The sequence below is a fragment of the Pleurodeles waltl genome, chromosome 8 (genome assembly GCF_031143425.1).
Source record: "Pleurodeles waltl isolate 20211129_DDA chromosome 8, aPleWal1.hap1.20221129, whole genome shotgun sequence".
NCBI lineage: Eukaryota > Metazoa > Chordata > Amphibia > Caudata > Salamandridae > Pleurodeles > Pleurodeles waltl.
The window spans coordinates 510314367-510334674 of NC_090447.1; the positions used below are offsets into that span (position 1 = coordinate 510314367).

The following is a 20308-nucleotide window of genomic DNA, read 5'->3' on the forward strand; positions in this document are numbered from 1 at the left end:
GCACACGTTTTCCTGTAGTCTTGAAGAGCTGCTTTTCACTAAAGTTGTAACTTGATTTTTGAGACTTCGACAGAAGATGGCAGAGAGACTCACCAGCATACTTAAATAAAACGTGCCCGTTATATCCGTTTCAAGAAATGCTTCATAAATGCCTTTTGTTTTAACAAACATCGTCACCTCGAAAACTGTATCACACCATAAAGTGAAAAAACCTAGCCTAGGCTGCAATAACCAATGGGTCTGAGTGCCGGAGCAACATGTGACACGCAGTGCTATTGCACCACAGACCCAGTGAACTAGCACAACTTCTGTCCAATGAAATGCTGTACTCCAGGTATTGAACACGTGAATGTCGCCAAAGCCCTTCTCTTAGTGTAGTGGTGCACAGTTAGTTTTTGATTACCTTATAAGGTTTGGCAACATCTGTGCTATCAAGCCAGCCCTAAAAACGGGTATCCATACTCCATTTCATCAACCTCTGATACAAAATAAGCATTACTTTCAAATTTCATAGTTGAGGGGACACGCTCTTAAAATCATCTCAGTACTAGGTTGCATGAGGACATCTGCTGGTGGACCATGCTGTAGTTTTTTTCCTCCAGTATATTGACTTTTATCACCAAGTCCTGCAACAGCTTGTGCAGCCTTCATCATGTTTACCTGAAGCTACAACCTTACCTTCCACAGGTAGTTTTCTAATATCGAGCTCTTTCTTGACATGTAAAGGGGTGCACTTCCGAAGCACAAAGCAGGGGCCTATTTCGGATAAGTGAGTCAACTAGTACTGAAAGCTCCTTGAGGGAGTACTTGGCCTCTCCTTTCAAATTATTTTTTTCTAGCCTTTATGCTTAAGTGTGTACTGAACCTAGAAATAATAATGATGTTTGTTTCAAATAGAGCACTTTTAACAACGTACTCAGGGACAAGATTACAAGTACTACTACAATACTTGATCCCATGGCAAATGATTCTAAGGATAGGACTGATAGCAATAAAAAGACAAAGCATTTCAGACCCATACTTCATATCTCCTGGGTGTAGCCACATTTATTTTTAATAAATGCCCCATTAAAGACTGATTTGAAAGAAAATTACTGTAAACGCAGATAAGGCTAAAATTATGTTTAGATGGTTGGTTGACTTAGAAAAAAGAAACAAGAGCAACACAACACAACTTTATAAAGACACAAAACAGTAGTGTGCATAATGGGTACGTTTGTGTGAGGACAAAATATAAGCCATACTCCTAAACTTAGACAGCAGAAACATACACATATTTAATTTTAGAGAAGGAAGCTATCCACCTCTCAGTTCTAGTTATAGAGCTGTGAGAATAACCGGTGAGCCGTAGATGGTTCCTTGCTCTTTGAGCTGTATACTACACTATCACTTTAAGATGGAACAAACTGGTTAGTCATTGCTGAAGCCTGCTTAGTTAAATGTACAAAGAAGTCTCAGATCCCGCCTATTTTATTGTGTGGGGAAAATCTAAATTTGCTTGTGCACACACACTTTAATGCCAGTTATACCCGCACATTGCAGGTGAGTTGACAAGTCTGAGATTCCTGCCAGGTTTTAAATACCTGTGTAGTCAGTGAATGAAAAGTGTGTTTGTTCCAACCAGTACTTGTCACATTAAGGTTATGCCATTATTAGATTAATTGCCAAAATCAAAACTCATGAGTTGTTTGATCAGAGTTAGACAATAGTTATTAATGATCTGATTTTAAAATTGTTTTTTGAATCAGTTTGCGCCCATTCCTTGTGCAACCACATTTGGCCTTATTAGCCAGTTTCATATACCAACATACTAACCATTTATCATCAAAGGAAACTGGTATCCTTAATCATACTTACCTTATTTTATGATTGCAAAGGTACGCGTGATTGTGTGTGTGTGCGCACATACCTAAACTAGATTCTTGAGATGCAAATGTTGATTTATGTTCTACACTTGGATAAAGATGGGGTGAAATATCTTCATCTAACTGCATAAGAAAGCAGAGGGAGCACCATTTTTCTTTAAATGCACATTTTTGTTTGTTTTCTATTGTAGATGAAGATTTTGAAACTGCTGTGAAACAACTTAATGGAAAGTTGTACCTGGATAGCCGTAATGTTTGTACGTCCTCTCAGGATGCTGTGACTGGTAAGTAAAGGTATACGATGAGGACTAACATTGTAATGAGGATTGTGTTCATTAGCATGTACTGATAGAATAGAAGGCTGTCTCACTGCACAGACTGTTTGCAACTAATCATGATTTCAGTTGCTCAGATAGTTCAAGATAGCTAAGTTTTGGGGGGTTTTGTGTGCAAGCTGCTGTTTTTCTATTGTTGTCCGCAATACCCTGTGAGGTGTTCATGTTGCCGTCGCCCAGCTTGACCAGCTTTGGTTTGAAACAAAAGAATGGAAAAGTGGATCATAAAGTGGAAGCTTAGCAGTTGATCTGTGTTGCCTTGTCAGTTTGCAGATATTCTAATGCGCCCTAATTTCAGATTATGCCACAGTGCTGTTGTATCTGTGTCACAAGGAAGGTACAGTTGGATTGACGTAAATGGAATTAAAAATGTTTATCAGATATCAACATTGTTAAAGTGATGTCAGTCAGTCAAACAATTCTTTATTTGGTTAGAAAACCATAAGACATACAAAAGTTGAAATATTAAAAGACCTCAAACACTTCATATATGAAATTAACCAACAATTACACCCCCACCAGGCCTCTGTCTCACACAGCAGAGATGAACTTATAAATGCCCATACATATATATTGACTATAAAAGCTGTAGTTAAAATAAAGCAGTTCTGTACCTCCTAATATTTAAACATTGTAACATCGGTATTAAGAACTTTTTCCTGGGGACTGAAGATAAAGTGCAGCAGAGATTGAGGGGAAAACAGTCACAGGGACAGGGGTCAAGATCAGACTCCGAACACACTTTACTTGGTTAGGCAACTAAGAAGTGAGCTGTACCCAACCTAAATCGAATTTGATAGGGCTCAAGTGGAAATAGCAGGTAAGGCTCAATACCGTCCGTGGTGACCAACGGGAGAAACTCCTCCACTCTCCTCTTGCCCCTCATAGCCGACGTTCTGCATGCTAAAAACAAGCTCAAAAGTTCCTGCTTCAGCTGCCGTATAGATACCAATGCCAGGCTCGTTGGTGAAAGAAGCCACTTGTCTTTGTCCAGGGCTACCAAGATACTGGTGCACAGCAAATCAAAGTTTGCATCTGGGCAGTTTGCGCTTGTGGCTATCTATTGGGATAAAATTTATGAAGTGATTGTAAACTTTATCCCAATATATAGCCATAAGTGACAAATTTTAGATGACGCCTTAAATATTAATTGAGCCTGAGTGGCTTCTGCCAAGGTGCAAACTTTGATTTGTCGTGTACCAGCATGTAATATGACAATCCTGCTTTTATGTGTCTTGACATTTCACTGAAATGGGTTTTTGAATCTCTGGTCACTTTATTTGAATTTTTGGCACCGTTTTAATTTCAAATACTTATACCCACTTTTTTAGTTTTATTATTATACACTATTTTTATTAGGGCCATTCTCAGTTTGCATTATTTGCCTGTACGTATGAGGCTACCACTTTCTGGGTGCTGTAGTATCAGGGTTGCTTCCTAATGCCAGTATGTCAGGCACGCTTTGGCGTGCCTCCGTCCAGCCCAGAAAAAAGATAGCCGCTCTGGAGGTAAATCTATTTATTATTGAGATGAGTCACTTTTGGATATAGTTAACGTGTACTATAAATGAAGTGATGCTGTTCTTGGCCCCATGTAGCAGGAGAATTTATTCCATTTGATTTCCCTACGAATGGTAAAATATGTGGCCAGGCGAGTATTGCCGCTTCACTTGTTTGAATTATATCAGTGCAGCTGGTCTAATAATCAAGAATAGACATACTCTACATAAATTTGTTTCTAATAGAAGTGTAGTCGGGAGGTGATTGCTTATCCATTAACTGTAGATTTTGTTTCTCCCTAATTGTTGTATTTTCTGCTAGGATGAAATGGGCAAAAGAAATTAAGAGTCACTAGTAACTTTCATGAGGAAACAACATGACTTAGTTTCCTTGGTACATGCTTGACTCCAACATAAAAAGTAATTTGCAAAATCTAAGGCCAGTGGGACCTCTAGCTGCCCTTGGACAAAAGTATCTACAACAAATGTTAGTATATAAACAGATGATGTACAGCTACAAGCATAATTGCTTGTCTGGTTGAAAATCTGTTAATTTGCCTTGTAGTAATCAATGATATCCTTATTTCAGTTTTGGGCAAAATAGTTCATTAAGGAAAATCTATGTCTAACCTAACTTTAGCACTTGCTAATAGGTTACAGCCTTCACCAAGAGAAGAAAAAATTATTTTGTGTAAAGAAAAATGCATTTTGTGTAAACTGGAGGGGAATTAGAACACACAAAAATCCTTATTGTCATTAATTTGGAAAATAAAATGGATTGGTCTGGCATACCAAGAAATAACACTGTTCTCTGTAGATTAGGGTAACTGAAAACTCCTTGCTCTGGCTAACGCCACCGGAACTGAGATTGAGTACTTAGCTGAATTAGTAGTCACGTTCATTGCACTTCTTTAATATAGTTTATACAGTCTGGAACTGTATTGATTTAGAAAGCAAATTGATTGCTTCAAATATGCCTATTTGCATTTCAGCAGAAATTCCTCTTGCTGCTCAGAAAGCCTGTTTTTATCCTCTTTCTATGACATTTCAGAGGTGGTTGTCCTCCATTGAAGTTAGTAGCTCACCCAATGTCATCTGATTGTCCAAAAATGTTATATAAGTTAGAGAAACAGTTAGCCCCTTATTTCTAAGCCTGGGAAACCTCTCACCAGTAATGGGGTGCAGTCTCTCAGAATTGAATTTAGCATAATGCACCCTCTATTGAAAAAGCCCACTTTGAAGACTGGTGACACAGCAAATGTTCAAGTGGTATTCCCCTTAGCTGTGCCTACCAACAGTGCTGCATGAGGCAGTGACTTGCCACCTGCAAAAATTTGTTACTCCCTGTCCCCAGATTTTCGTCTGGGTCTAGCAGCTGAGGCAGGGATATTTGTGGATGTCTGCAGAGTCAGGGCACTGATCTTCTTGAGCTTGTCAACGGCATTGACACCACCACATTTTCCTGTCTTATTTATTTTACTGCCATGCTAAGAATAGAGCCATTGGCGGGTTGTTTAATTTCTAATAAGAAAAACAAGTAGTGCAGATGGGAGCATTTACTTCCTCTGCTAAGTGTTTTTCCAGGGAGTGCAACTGTCATCCTCGCTCTCCCCTATGCTGTTAATCCAGCATTTACATGATCCCTCCACCTCCCCCTTCCCCCCGCCTCCTGTTCCTCTACTTGCTGGACTGGATATTTCCAGGGTCAGTTATGCTGATGCCACTTAAGATATGTTACACATCAGGAGTTGGAGGATTATGTTATGGACCTCTGTTCAGCGCAGAGAAACATTCCTTGAGGATGCGTTGTTCATTTTATAACTGCCCATCTAGATAGATATATAGTCAGAAACATAGCAAGAAAGAAACAAAAATGTACAAGCTAGTGATCTTTCATTAATTACTGATCCTCTTCCCTCCTCTCCACCTTCTTGACTTGCAAAATAAGTAATCAAGAGCTCATTGTGTTCCATTATGTCACAAAAGCTGCTGGCAGACCAATTCCATATTTCAGTAAAATGATAGTGAGTTTCATATAAATAATATAAAAAAATAATTGCAAGTACACACGCATAAACAATTTACAGCAATACTTAAATGTGGTGTGCTGGGACATGTTGTAGTGCAGTGTTCCCCAACCCCCGGGCCGCGGACCGGTGCCGGTCCTTGGATCAATCGGCACCGGGCCGCCCGAGGAACTTCAACTTCATTTCACTGTGGCGGGCGGCCGAGGCGCAGAGCATTGCGCCCTCCCAAGCGGGCCACGGAAAAATTATCAGACATTTACCGGTCAGTGGCGATAAAAAGGTTGGACAACACTGTTGTAGTGTATGTAACATGCATTGTCAAGCACTGCAAGAGCATTTCTAGGGGACAGACATTATCAGACTGTAGTCATTGAGCCAAGCAATTCACTTTTGCCATATGATGGGATTGACTTACTTTGTTGACTGGTCTTCACTGTGGAGATTCACTCTGAAGAATTCTGATGCCTTAGAGCTGTAATAAAGAGCTACGTGATAGACATTGTTCTTTGTTGTCACACTGTACCGTAGAAGAGGAGTACCACATTCTGGGATTTGCTTCAAGCTATGTAGCACCTTTGCTTTAACCACTTAGGGCAAACTTACATACCTTCATGACACTCTTTTACTCTTGTCAGAGTCCTGTAATTGTAAAAGTTTAACACTGTAATTCCAGTTTCTCTTTTTGGACAATTGGTCACCTCAAGATGAGAGCTTTGGCTCTACTGTAGATCTGAGCTGGCCATCTTGGTTTCTTGCTTACTTGAATTCTTGCAGACTAAAATGTTTTGCTAGTGTACCCACTGTTTACTTTCATTGCATGAACAATCCAGTTTAGGCCAATCTGCTTCTGATGGATACTTCCATCTGCAGATTCCTCACCTTGTGAATATCAGCAAGTGGCAAACTGGATCCAGAAACTTAAAAAACAGTCCTCCTGTGTGCTAGTACGCAGCACTTTATAGCTCCATATCAATGTGATGAACTGAACTGCATATTAGCTCCACCCACCTGTGTGGATATCGGTTCCTTTCTTTCTGTGTCTTCAAACATGGATCCAGAGTTCTGTCCCTCTTTTTTTTTATTTATTTTTTTACTTCACTTTGTGAAGTGATGTTTCTGTCAAAAACATTTCCTGTGTGAAAAGGGAACATTTCTCAAGCCCCCGTCCTCCCCCCCCCCCCACCCACCCACCACCACCAAAGATTTAAGCCTTGTAAGGACTGCTGCAAACAGATGTCTGCTACAGGTCCCCACGTAGTGTCTCTGGTGTTTGGCGCCTGAATCCAAGGCTTGCATGACTGCGCCCAGATGAACCCAAAAGCCGTACATGAGTGTGAGGTGAAGGTTTGTGATGAAGCACCACAAAACTCCACGCAGATCTTGTTCCTGGCCAAAGTAGAGTGCACTCCGCTCCTGAAGACACTGTGGTGGCAGATCATCTTCACAGTCAAAGACCTCAAGTACATTAAAGAAAAGAATAAGAAAGACTTGGCTTTTTCCTGCCATCCTCTTTTACCAGGGAAGGTCCAAGGCAGTCAATAAACCTACAGGTCTTGCTTTTCTTTCTACTAAGGAGAGGATTCAGTCTTGGGTCCCGATGCACCCTTTGTTCCCGGGACTGTTGGTCATGTTGCACCAGTTCGAAATGTGGCCCGATATATATTCAAAACCTCAAGGAATCACAGGTTTAGGGCGACGCATTTCAACCATCATGGTCTTCCTCCTGGCCCTCCAAGTGTTCAAGTCATGTGGCCCAACTTACTCTTTAAATAACCACTAGTCTAATTAATAGACATGGAAGAAATCTCTTTTTTTTCCTTTTTTTTTCTTTCCTTTTTCTTTCCTTTTTCTTTGTGTCCCATATGCATTGCTCCTCTATGTGAATTATACATTTCTAATTACCTAATTAATCTATTCATCTCTGATGGGAATTTTTGCCGCTCCCAACCTCAAAATTAACCTATAGAACAATACGTCATTATTTATACTGTTCCTTGTCTCCCTTTTAGGAGGAGTCACCACATGACTTCACTAACTGAGTTAAAACTATAAAACTAAAAAACTACCAATTTGTATAACACTAATCCAATTCTCCCTTTACTGGATATTGTGCACTCATCCAATATGGACATGAAGTTCTTCATCCTTGTTCAGTCCCCACAGGAAACGACAATTCAATCGAATAATGTATTCTGATTCCATCTTCCTCAATTGTTTCTCTCTGTCACCCCACCCTGATGGTACCCAGTACCCTATCAATCCCAAAGAATCGCATCTCATCTAATTTCCCATCATGTAGTAAGTTACAATGGCATTCCACTGGATATGTAGTATCCTTATTCACTATCGCTCTCCAATGTTCTAAGATATGTTTTTTTAAGAGGGAAAATTGTACTGCCAACATACTGCAACCCACAAGGGCATTCAGTGACATAAATGGCAAAATCTAAGGTACAGGTGATAAATTTCGTAATATTCTCTTTCTTGCCAGTCGGTAAAATATACTGTTTCTGATTACTACTATGTCTGCATGCTTTGCATTTGGAACATTTGTAGAACCCCAATTGTGTGTCTAGAAAGGTTCCCTTCTTTTTCCGTACAGAACTGTGTACCAGAATATCTTGCATGGAACTACTTTTTCTGTAGGTTATCAGTGGTAGGGGACTGACTAACTGGCCAATCACTTTATCAGCTTTAATTAAATGCCAATATTTGGTCATAATCTTCTTAACCTCCAATGAATATGCATTAAAAGTTGTCACAAATCTCGGGGGACCAGGGTCAGTCTCCTTTTTCGGGACTAAAAGTTTCTCTCTATAAACATCCCCTGCCATACGGCATGCCTGCCTCACAATATTGCATAGGTATCCCCTGGATTTGAACCTCTGTATCATTATATCTCGTTCCCTGTAATAACTTTGCAGTGTACTACAATTTCTCTTTGCTCTAAGCAATTCTCCATAGGGAATGCTCCATTGTTTGAGCACCCACCTCGTCAGGCGAGCACAGGAAGAATAACGAGACACGCTTGGATATATATATATATGTTCGATGACGTGTAGCTGCAGATACACATGCTGTGCATTATCCTGCCATCTAGTGTTGGGCTCGAAGTGTTACAAGTTGTTTTTCTTCGAAGAAGTCTTTTCGAGTCACGAGACCGAGGGACTCCTCCCTTTCGGCTCCGTTGCGCATGGGCGTCGACTCCATCTTAGATTTTCTTTCTGCCATCGGGTTCGGACGTGTTCCTCTTCGTTCCGTATTTCAAATCGGGAAACTTAGCTATTTATCGGAAAATTAGACGGTATTGTTTGCGCTCGGTACCGGTCTAGTATTAGTTCATCGATACCGAGAGAAAAAGCGCTCTGGCGGCCCTTCGGGGCTTGCACTCTTCAGCAGGGCCTGATCGGCCCGACCGCATCCATCGTCGAACCTCATGGACTGGACCCCCTTCCGCATCTGCCCGAATTGCCACGCAAAGTATCCTTATACCGACCAACACTTGGTCTGTAATCTGTGTCTATCACCGGAACACAGGGTGGATACTTGCGAGGCCTGTCGGGCATTTCGATCAAAGAAGACCCTACGCGATCGAAGAACCAGAAGACTCCAGATGGCGTTGACACCGGCCGAACAGATCAATATCGAGGAAGAGGAGAGACTCTCCATTCAAGATTTGGACGACTCCGAAAGTGAGCAGCCGAAGGCGCAGCAACAAACTGTGAGTAAATCAGCCCTGGCCAAGACTCACTCGAAAATTATAAAGGCCAAGGGGATGCCACCGCCAACAGGCCATGGCTTAACCCGAAAACACAGTGACCAAACATCAGCACCGAAAAGGCCTCCCAGCAGCCGAAGACATCCGACTCCAATCGAGATACCAGCTCCGAACCATCTTGGCACCGAGAATTCGACACCCCCAAAATAAAAAAGGTTTCCTCGAGCCGAAAAAGAGCGTACCGAAACCTTCGGTGTCGAAACATGCAGCCTCGGAGCCGAAAGCAGGCTCCTATACAGAAGAGCACGGCCTTTCCAGCCAAATGCAAGGGCACAGATTTGAGCAGGAACTAGGCATGGGAGAGCCAGACCACACTCAAAGGAGGCTGCACATACAGAAAGACACTGGGAAAATTCAAACTCTTCCTCCAATAAGAATGAAACGAAAGCTAGCATTCCAGGAGTCGGAAATGCAGCCAAAGGCAAAGGTGGCAAGAGACAAGACACCACCAACGGATTCGCCACAGCCTTCACCATTACATTCGCCACACCTGTCCCCGGTAGCATCACCCCCAATGCAGTCGCCAACACACACGGGGATGACACAAGACGACCCGGATGCATGGGACTTCTATGATGCCACCGGTCTCAGACAATAGTCCCGATTGCTACCTGGCAAGGCTGTCACCACCAGAGGACAGCACTGCATATATGCAGGTGGTATCAAGGGAAGCTACTTTCCATAATGTAGCAATGCATGCGGAGCCCATAGAAGACAACTTCTTATTTAACATCTTGGCATCCACTCACAGCTCTTACCAAAGTTTGCCAATGCTCCCAGGCATGCTAAAACACGCCAAACAGGTGTTCCAGGAACCAGTGAAAGGCAGAGCCATCACGCCTAGGGTGGAGAAGAAATATAAACCTCCCCCAACGGACCCTGTGTTTATAACACAGCAACTAACACCAGATTCAGTGGTCGTGGGAGCAGCCAGAAAGAGGGCAAACTCTCAATCGTCAGGAGACTCACCACTGCCCGACAAGGAAAGTGGGAAATTCGATGCAGCAGGCAAACAGGTGGCAGCACATGCAGCCAATCAAGTTACGGATTGCCAATTCTCAGGCTCTACTGGCTTGCTACGACAGAGCACACTGGGACGAGATGCAACATATAATTCAGCACTTGCCCAAGGAACACCAAAAACGTGCCCAACAGGTTGTTGAGGAAGGACAAACAATTTCAAACAACCAAATAAGGTCTGCGATGGACTCGGCAGACACAGCAGCACGGACAGTGAACACTGCGGTAACCATTCGTAGGCACGCATGGTTACGGAGCTCCGGTTTTAAACCAGAAATCCAGCAGGCTTTGCTAAATATGCCGTTCAACCAAGAACAATTGTTTGGGCCGGAGGTGGATACGGCAATCGAAAAGCTCAAAAAGGACACGGACACAGCCAAAGCCATGGGCGCGCTCTACTCCCCACAGAAGAGGCACTTTTAGAAAGCCGCAATTTAGAGGGGGGTTTCGTTCCCAAACCACAGAGCCTTCCACCTCACAAGTCAGACCCACATATCAGGGGCCAGTACCAAAGAGGAGGTTTTCGAGGAACATACAGGGGTGGACAATTCCCAAAGGCAAGAGGGAAATTCCAGAGCCCAAAAACCCTTCAAGCCAAACAGTGACTTCAATGTCACAAACCCCCACACTCAACACCAGTGGGGGGGAGACTTACCACATACTACCACAACTGGGAAAACATAACTACGGATGCATGGGTCCTAGCCATTATCCAACATGGTTATTGCATAGAATTCCTACAATTGCCACCAGGTGTGCCCCCAAGAGCACACGATATGTCCAAACAACACTTAGACCTGTTACAACTAGAAGTCCAAGCATTGTTACAAAAACAAGCAATAGAACTAGTACCCAACCATCAAAAAGGAACAGGTGTCTACTCCCTGTATTTCCTAATTCCAAAGAGGGACAAAATGCTGAGACCCATATTAGACCTCAGAACACTGAATCTTTACATCAAATCAGATCACTTTCACCTGGTAACACTTCAAGACGTGATTCCCTTGCTCAAAAAACAGGACTGCATGTCAACATTAGATCTCAAGGATGCATATTTCCACATACCCATACATCCTTCCCACAGGAAATACTTAAGGTTTGTAATCCAAGGAGTGCATTACCAATTCAAGGTGTTACCATTCGGGGGTAAAAACAGCCCCAAGGGTATTCACAAAATGCCTAGCAGTAGTAGCTGCTCACATCAGGAGACAGCACATGCACGTATTCCCTTACTTGGACGATTGGTTAATAAAAACCAGCACTCAGCAACAGTGTCTTCTTCACACACAATACGTGATAGAAACTCTACACAAACTAGGGTTCTCTATAAATTACCAAAAATCACATCTACAACCATCCCAAATACAACAATACTTGGGAGCAACACTCAATACATAAAAGGCGATTGCCACTCCAAGTCCACAAAGGGTATAGGTGTTCCGCAATACAATGCTAAACATACAGGCAAACCAACACTACCAAGTGAGGTTTGTAATGAAACTCCTAGGCATGATGTCTTCATGCATAGCCATTGTCCCAAACGCAAGACTACACATGCGGCCCTTACAACAGTGCCTAGCAACACAATGGACACAAGCACAGGGTCAACTCCAAGATCTAGTGTTGATAGACCGCCAAACACACCTCTCGCTTCAATGGTGGAACCCTATACATTTAAACCAAGGGCGGCCATTCCAAGACCCAGTGCCTCAATACGTGATCACAACAGATGCTTCCATGATGGGGTGGGGTGCACACCTCAACCAGCACAGTATACAGGGACAATGGAACATTCAACAAAAACAACTGCACATAAATCACTTGGAACTGTTGGTAGTGTTTCTAGCATTGAAAGCATTTCAACCCCTGATAGCCCACAAACACATTCTTGTCAAAACAGACAAAATGACAACAATGTATTACCTCAACAAACAGGGAGGGACACACTCCTCACAACTGTGTCTCTTAGCACAAAAAATTTGGCATTGGGCAATTCACAATCACATTTGCCTAATAGCACAATACATCCCAGGTATTCAAAACCAGTTAGCCGACAATCTTAGTCGAGCTCACCAACAAACACACGAATGGGAAATTCATCCCCAGATCCTACAAACTTACTTTCTACGCTGGGGAACACCAGAAATAGACCTATTCGCAACAAAAGAAAATGCAAAATGCCAAGACTTCGCGTCCAGGTATCCACACCCTCTGTCCAAGGGCAATGCGTTATGGATGAGTTGGTCAGGGATATTTGCTTACGCTTTTCCCCCCTCTCCCACTCCTTCCTTATCTGGTAAACAAATTGAGTCAAAACAGGCTCAAACTAATACTCAAAGCACCAACCTTGGCTCCCCAACCGTGGTACACAACACTGCTGGACCTGTCAGTAGTACCTCATATCAAACTATCAATCAGACCAGATCTGTTAACTCAACACAAACAACAGATCAGACACCCGAATCCAGCATCGCTCAATCTAGCAATCTGGCTCCTGAAGTCTTAGAATTTGGACATTTAGACCTTACACAAGAATGTATGGAGGTCATTAAACAAGCTAGGAGACCTACTACAAGACATTGTTATACAAGCAAATGGAAAAGATTTGTTTATTACTGCTATAATAATCAAATTCAACCACTACATGCTTCTGCAAAAAACATTGTAAGCTACTTATTACACTTACAAAAATCTAAACTAGCATTCTCTTCTGTTAAAATACATCTCACAGCAATATCTGCCTATCTGCAGATTAAACATTCAACATCACTTTTTAGAATCCCACTCATCAAAGCATTTATGGAGGGATTAAAAATAATCATACCCCCGAGAACACCACCAGTCCCCTCCTGGAACCTCAATATTGTGTTAACACGGCTCATGGGACCACCATTTGAACCCATGCACTCTTGTGAAATGCAATACTTAACTTGGAAAGTAGCCTTCCTAATAGCTATCACATCTTTTAGAAGAGTAAGTGAAATACAAGCATTTACTATACAAGAACCCTTTATACAAATACATAAACATAAAGTGGTTCTCTGTACAAATCCCAAATTCTTACCAAAGGTTATATCACCACTCCACCTAAACCAAACAGTGGAACTCCCAGTCTTTTTTCCACAACCAGACTCAGTAGCCGAAAGAGCCTTACATACGTTAGACATTAAAAAAGCACTAATGTATAACATTGATAGAACAAAACAGTTTCGCAAAACAAAACAATTGTTTGTAGCCTTCCAAAAACCTCATGCAGGAAATCCAATATCCAAACAAGGCATTGCCAGATGGATAGTGAAATGTATTCAAACCTGCTACACCAAAGCAAAAAGAGATCTACCTATTACACCAAAGGCGCACTCCACTAGGAAAAAAGGCGCCTCGATGGCTTTTCTAGGAAATATACCTATGACAGAAATCTGTAAGGCAGCCACATGGTCTATGCCTCATACATTCACGAAACATTACTGTGTAGATGTGTTAACAACACAAGCCACAGTAGGACAGGCTGTATTACGAACATTATTTCAGACAACTTCAACTCCTACAGGCTAAGCCACCGCTTTTGGGGAGATTACTGCTTACTAGTCTATGCACAGCATGTGTATCTGCAGCTACACATGCCATCGACCGGAAAATGTCACTTACCCAGTGTGCATCTGTTCGTGGCATGAGATGCTGCAGATTCACATGCACCCTCACACCTCCCCGGGAGCCTGTAGCCGTTATAAGTTGAATGAAAACTGTACAATTTGTAAATAAATACTTTTTGAAGACACATTATGTACATACATACTTACTCCATTGCATGAGCACAATTCCTGTATTCACAACTCCTACCTCACCCTCTGCAGGGAAAACAATCGAAGATGGAGTTGACACCCATGCGCAATGGAGCCGAAAGGGAGGAGTCCCTCGGTCTCGTGACTCGAAAAGACTCCTTTGAAGAAAAACAACTTGTAACACTCCGAGCCTAACACTAGATGGCAGGATAATGCACAGCATGTGAATCTGCAGTGTCTCATGCCACGAACAGATGTACACTGGGTAAGTGACATTTCCCATATATATATATATATATAAGCTTCCAGTAATGACTCAGTGGAGGGTCTCCGGCTTCTAGTAATAATAAAGTGGAGGTCAACTTAAGTCAAAAGGTTGAGAACCACTGCCCTAGAGGATCACACATAACTGTTGCAAATGGAGGTGGCACAGAGAAGCTTTCAGGAATGGAGAGAACTTTTGCTTGATCTCTTTACCACTCCCAAGAATGCACAGCGTCAGCACTTATGCACTTTGTTCCCAGAAGGCGCTCCCTCAGACTTGCATACCACATGCATTGAAGCTCTGGACTCTTGTACATTTTCTTATTCCTTCCTTTTCTGCCCAGAGTTCTGAGGAAGATCAGGAACTGTCAGACACAAATCATCCCAGTGGCTCCAGATTGGGTAAGGAGAATTGTGGTCTCCAAAATTTCTCGGTCTGAGCATCTATCCTCCAATCAAGCAGCTGCTTTGAGGGGATCTTCTGTGGCAGCAGCAGGGCAGTGCCTTTTACCCAGGTCTGCACAACAAGCACCTCCATGAACGAAGATTGAACATTGCAGTTGAGTTCTTTGACCTTCCTCCCAAAGTCATTGATGTAATCCTGGCAGACGGGCATCTGTCAGTTAAATCTGTCAGTTAAATACATGTATGCTGGATGCAAGGATACATTTGTGGCTTGTTGTGCTGCCCTCTTGGCATACTTGTTGCAGGCTAAACTGTCGAATGTATTGTAGTTTATTCAGTCTTTGGCCCAGCAAAGTCTTGCTGTTGCCACTGTTAAGTGTTAAGTTGCTTTTTGGCCCTTTCAACTGTTTTTCCTTTACTGGTTCGGCTGTCCTTATTCAAATCACTTGTTATGATGCATTTTCTAAAAGATTTACAACATAGCTTCCGCCAAAACCCTTTGTTATGCCACAGTGGAACTTGAATTTGGTCCTCACTTTCCTCGTGTGTACCCTTTTGAACCAATCCACAGTTGTCCATTCTGCTTCCTTACGTTGAAAAGGGTCTTGCTGATTGCAACATCATTAGCTGGCTATGTGTGTTGAGGTACATGCCCAGTCCGTCCAGACTTCTTATACCGCATTTTTTTCCAGACTAAGTAGTGTTATGGACACGAGCAGCATTCTTCCTGAATGTGGTGACCCTTTTTTCATCGGACAGGCCATCACTTTTCTGTTCTTCATTCCACCTCATCCTTCAAAAGAGAAAGACTACATCACTTTTACCCCAACAGATTACTGAGCTTTTACATTGATCGTACCAAGGAATACCGGGTGTACGATCAGCTCTTTGTTGGATTCTGTTGTTCAAAGAAGAGGAAGGCAGTGCAGAAATGGACAATCTCCAAATAGATAGTCTCCTGTATCAAAATCTGCTGCGTATTGACTACGAAGCAGCCTCCAAAAGGCATTTGAGCTGATTCCACCAGTCCATAGGCTGCTACCACTGCATTGGCACACAGAGTGGCAGATATCTGTCAGGCTGCTACATGGGCATCAGTCGACACTTTCACAAAGCATTATTGCTTTGGCAGTCAGGTTTGTTGGAAAGGGCATTTTGAACCTGCAGGACTTTTTTCCCCACAGACTGTGTACCACTGAGGGCATACGAAAGAGTTTAGGAGCTGGTCAGCAGAAGGGTGGCGGCTTGAGACATACACTGCCCCTGATGGCCTGGTCATTGCCTGCCAGGCCCACTGCCCTGATCTTGAAAGGGCTGGATGGCCTGTTGTGCGGGCAATGGGCCTGATGCTGTTGATATGTCAAGCCCCTGGCATACCCCTTAAAAGGGCAGAACTGCTGAGGAGATTGCCAGACTGGTGGCGAAGGGTCTAAGGAGCATGTCAGATCCCAGCTCGCTTTAAAAGGTTCCAGGACAGACTCTGTCTTTTCACCAAAGAGGCCAGTACCACCATAAGACATGTATATTAAGTACTCCTGGACATCCCCTGAGAAGCCGGTGGATCTCATCCATGTGTGGTGTTGGAGCCCCAAGCTTGACCCATTGGCCCCTCCAAGACAATCAGTGCTGACTACGTGCGAGTGCATGAGGATTCAGGCTGGCACCCTCAACAGTTTGGGCCAAGGAAGCCTTTTCTGGGACTTGCCTGTAAGATCTCACTAACCATGTCCCAAAGCGCGAGTGTGTGTGTAACGTCCAAGAAAGCAGCTGGCTTTGAGAGACCTCACTGCAAGGCTTCTTGGCCTGCTTTCCTCCTGCATCCTGGCATATGTGGGCTACACAGTGGAATCTGAGGTTTCAATGGGCCCTCACCAGTGAAACATGTTGGATTCCATATAGGTAATGCTGGAGACGGCAAATGATCTGCAGTATTAGCTGCTCAACTGCAACTGGCCAGCGGCTCACCCCTCTTCCTTACCTCCCCCAGAATTGCCATTGGAAATGTAACCATCGCTACTGGGTTGAGGACGCCATGTGCAAGAGGTGGAGTTCAGAGGACTCTGGTCTCCGGTGTAATCCCACCTTGAAATGGACAAGGCCAGCACTTCTGTAATCAGATCTCTTCCTCCCCCTCTTGAACCAACTTCTTCACCACCTCCTTTCCTGCTTCTCCTCCACCTCCATCTCCTCCACTTTCTTCTGCCTTCCCTACTACAGGAGATCTTACCCCTAAGGGTTCACCACTATTTCACAGAGAATATTTTAGGGACACACTTTAAGACCAGGACCCTTGGGACTCGTATGACCAAGATCCAATTAAGTTCAGTACTTTGAATCAAATCGACAATACATACAGTTTTCTTTAAAAGTGGACACAGCAGTTTTCAACAGTTCCTGGGGAAGGAAAATACAGTACAGATTTGGAGGTAAGTAATCGACTTAGACTCATTCTCCGAGGCATAGGTAGGCCACCGTTGGGGGTTCAAGATAACCCCAAATATACTCCCCACCAGCAACACCGGGCCAGTTAGGTGCAGAGGTCAAACGGGAGCCAAAATAACATGGGCGCCTATGGAGACGGGATATGCTGGTTCTAGTCTGCTTGCAGGTAAGTACCTGTGTTGTTGGATGGCAGACCAGGGGGGTTTAGAGGAGCACTGGGGGGCCCCAAGCAGGCACCAGACACGCACCCTCAGCGGCACAGGGGCAACCGGGTGCAGGGTGTCGGGTTTCCAATGGAACTCAATGGGGGGGGGGCACGGGGTCTCTGAGGCGCTGCAGGCAAGGCGCGGGGGCTCCTCAGGCAAGCCGCCGACTGGAGAGGGAGGAGGGCCGCCTGCTGGTCACTGCTGCACCAGTCGTCTGTTTCTCTGGACACGGGCCAGGGGCATCGGGTGCAGAATAGTTTTGGACTCATGCTTCTGGAGTGAGGTGGGAGTCCCTTTAAAGATGGTTGCTTTTTCTTCTTGTTGGACTGCTCTGCTGTCCACAGGAGTTTCTTGGTCCTCCATGATGCAGGCAGTCCCCTGGAGGCTTTTTCAGGGGTCACTGGTCCTGTAGAAAGCGTTGCTTCTTCTTTTGCAGCTTTTTTAAGGAGGAGACAGGCCGGTAGGGCTGGGGCTGAGTCAGTTGTTGTCTCCTTCTCTTCTCTGTGGGGTTTTCAGCTCAGCATTCCTTCTTCTTTTCTTGAGGTCGTCAGGAATCTGACTGGCTTGGTTCAGGGAACAATTAAATACAGGATTTAGGTTTTTTTTAGTGTTCAGAGGGCAGTAGCCAATGGCTACTGTCCCTAAGGATGGCTACACCCTCCTTGTGTCCACTCCCTTTGGGGAGGGGGCAATGTTCCTATCCCTATTGGTCCCTGTCCTCCAAACCAAGATGGAGGATTCTGCACAGAGGGGGTCACTTCAGCTTTGGACACCTTAGGGGTGGTCCCAGCTGAAGTGATCACTCCTCCTTGTTTTTCTTAAGTTTCCTGCTGAACTGGCTTCCCAAAGTAGGGCTTTGTCCGGGGGGGGTGGCGCATCTCCACTAGCTGGAGTGCCCTGGGGCACTGTAACATGAGGCCTGAGCCTTTGAGGCTCACTGCCAGGTATTGCAGTTCTTGCAGGGGGGAGGTATGAAGCACCTCCACCTAGAGCAGGCTCTGTTTCTGTCCTCAAAGAGCAGGAACAGGAAGATTGGCTCGGGATGCGGTTGGGGCCGCGGTTCATTTTCCTGCCCGCATGGCTTACCTCTGACCCTTTTTCTGGCCTCATCTCGCACAAGGTCCTAGATTGGGTAGTGGGCCTCAGCAAGTTCAGGGTGCAGCATGCCCTCAAAATTAGAAGTGGGTGCCCTCCCCCCACCCCTCACTTACCTGGTGTTTTCTCTGTCTTCTTTTTTCTTATTTCTCCTTTTCTTCTATCCTTCGTTCTTCCAGATAGGAGCCACGTTCTTCTTTCTCCCAGCATGCCCTTCTACTACCTCTTTTCCTGCATGCATTAGGTTCCTTTTCTAAAATGGCGTCTTCATCTATTTTCTCCTATATTCCTTTTCCCAATCCAACAAGGCGTCATTTACCTTCCTGTATGTCACTTCTTGTTTTAGGGTATATATTGGAGTGGGATTCTTGTTCTCTTTGCGCTGCAACACTTCCTTCGGTGGTGATCACGCTCTAGTTGTTTTTCCTCCAGCCTTTTTCCTCACCTGCTCCAGTTTCTTCCAGTTATTGTTTTCTTTTTATTGGAAGACTTACCTTTTTCTTGTGCTAATTCTCTGTTCCAGGGAGTTCCAGTCATAGAGGCTTTTTCCCTTTCAGGTTTTTCCTCTGGGACTCCTTCTGGAGGGCACGGGACTGCCTTTTGACGTCCCATTGTCAGCAGGACCGTGTCTACCAGAAGGGCCGCCCTTACCTTGGTCAAGGCAGGACCTACAAGGATCAAGACCATCCTGCAGTTCCAGTTGGCCTGAGCCATAAGCGATGAGTAAACTGTGACACACACACAGGCAGAAATATTCAGTGCTTATGACTTTATGGAGGTTCCCCTGGAAGAGAACTAGGATTACAGGTAAGTAACTTAACCTTATCCTCCACATTTAAGATAAGGGGAGAAATTCTCCTTGATTTATTATTAACTAGTCTCAACTTCAAAAGAGGACCATTCACCTCCTGTAGTGTGGCATATGAAGGTGCTGCCGTCTTGTCATGATGTATCTTTATACTTTCATCTATTTATTAAAAGAAAATAAAGAACAGCCCATATTGTTACCCAAATTTGTCCCCAACCAATACTGAACCACTGACCTCAGCTTAAACCCAGATTCTTTCCCTTGGTACTCAAATGTAAAATTATTTATGTTAATGAAACTCAAGCACTTGCTTCATGAAGGGTTGGCCTTTGTATGCTTCAGTACATTTGATTCCAGTATTTGGGTACTATCAGCTGCTGTAGATAGATCTGAGAACAAGGGCAAGTGGCTTAGGTTCTGATAATGGTTCTGGGCATGATGATGAGTTTTCTTAGCCCCCGTATAAATGGTGGAGTATCCTTCGCCTAACCTCTCCCACTTACCACACCTGCGGGGGTTAAAGTCCCTGACATTAGGACCCATAACTGCAAGGAGACCCTCAGCCTGGTGGTGTCACATCTCAGGCTCGCGCAGCTTTTTTACTCTGTTTTTTTACGAGGTTCATTTTTTTTTTTTTTTAACCACCTTAAAGTTGTGCATAGGACATGTTAATCAGTTTGTTCGTAAAATACTTTAGATTGTCACAGTAATAAGAAAAATTTCCTCCCTACACTTTTACTCCTCTTTACTTAGTCAGAGGAGACTTTTTACAATTTGTTTTTC

The 20308-nt window shown here is 43.8% G+C and overlaps 1 protein-coding gene across 2 annotated transcripts in view; it reads left to right on the plus strand.

Annotated features, from left to right (window-relative positions):
- LOC138250080 (E3 SUMO-protein ligase RanBP2-like) overlaps positions 1-20308 on the plus strand; it is an 894326-nt gene that overhangs the window by 674037 nt on the left and 199981 nt on the right. For both annotated transcript variants that reach the window (XM_069204480.1, XM_069204481.1), the window contains exon 22: positions 2057-2149. In XM_069204480.1, coding sequence (XP_069060581.1) covers positions 2057-2149 — 93 coding nt within the window. The remainder of the gene's footprint in view (positions 1-2056; positions 2150-20308) is intronic.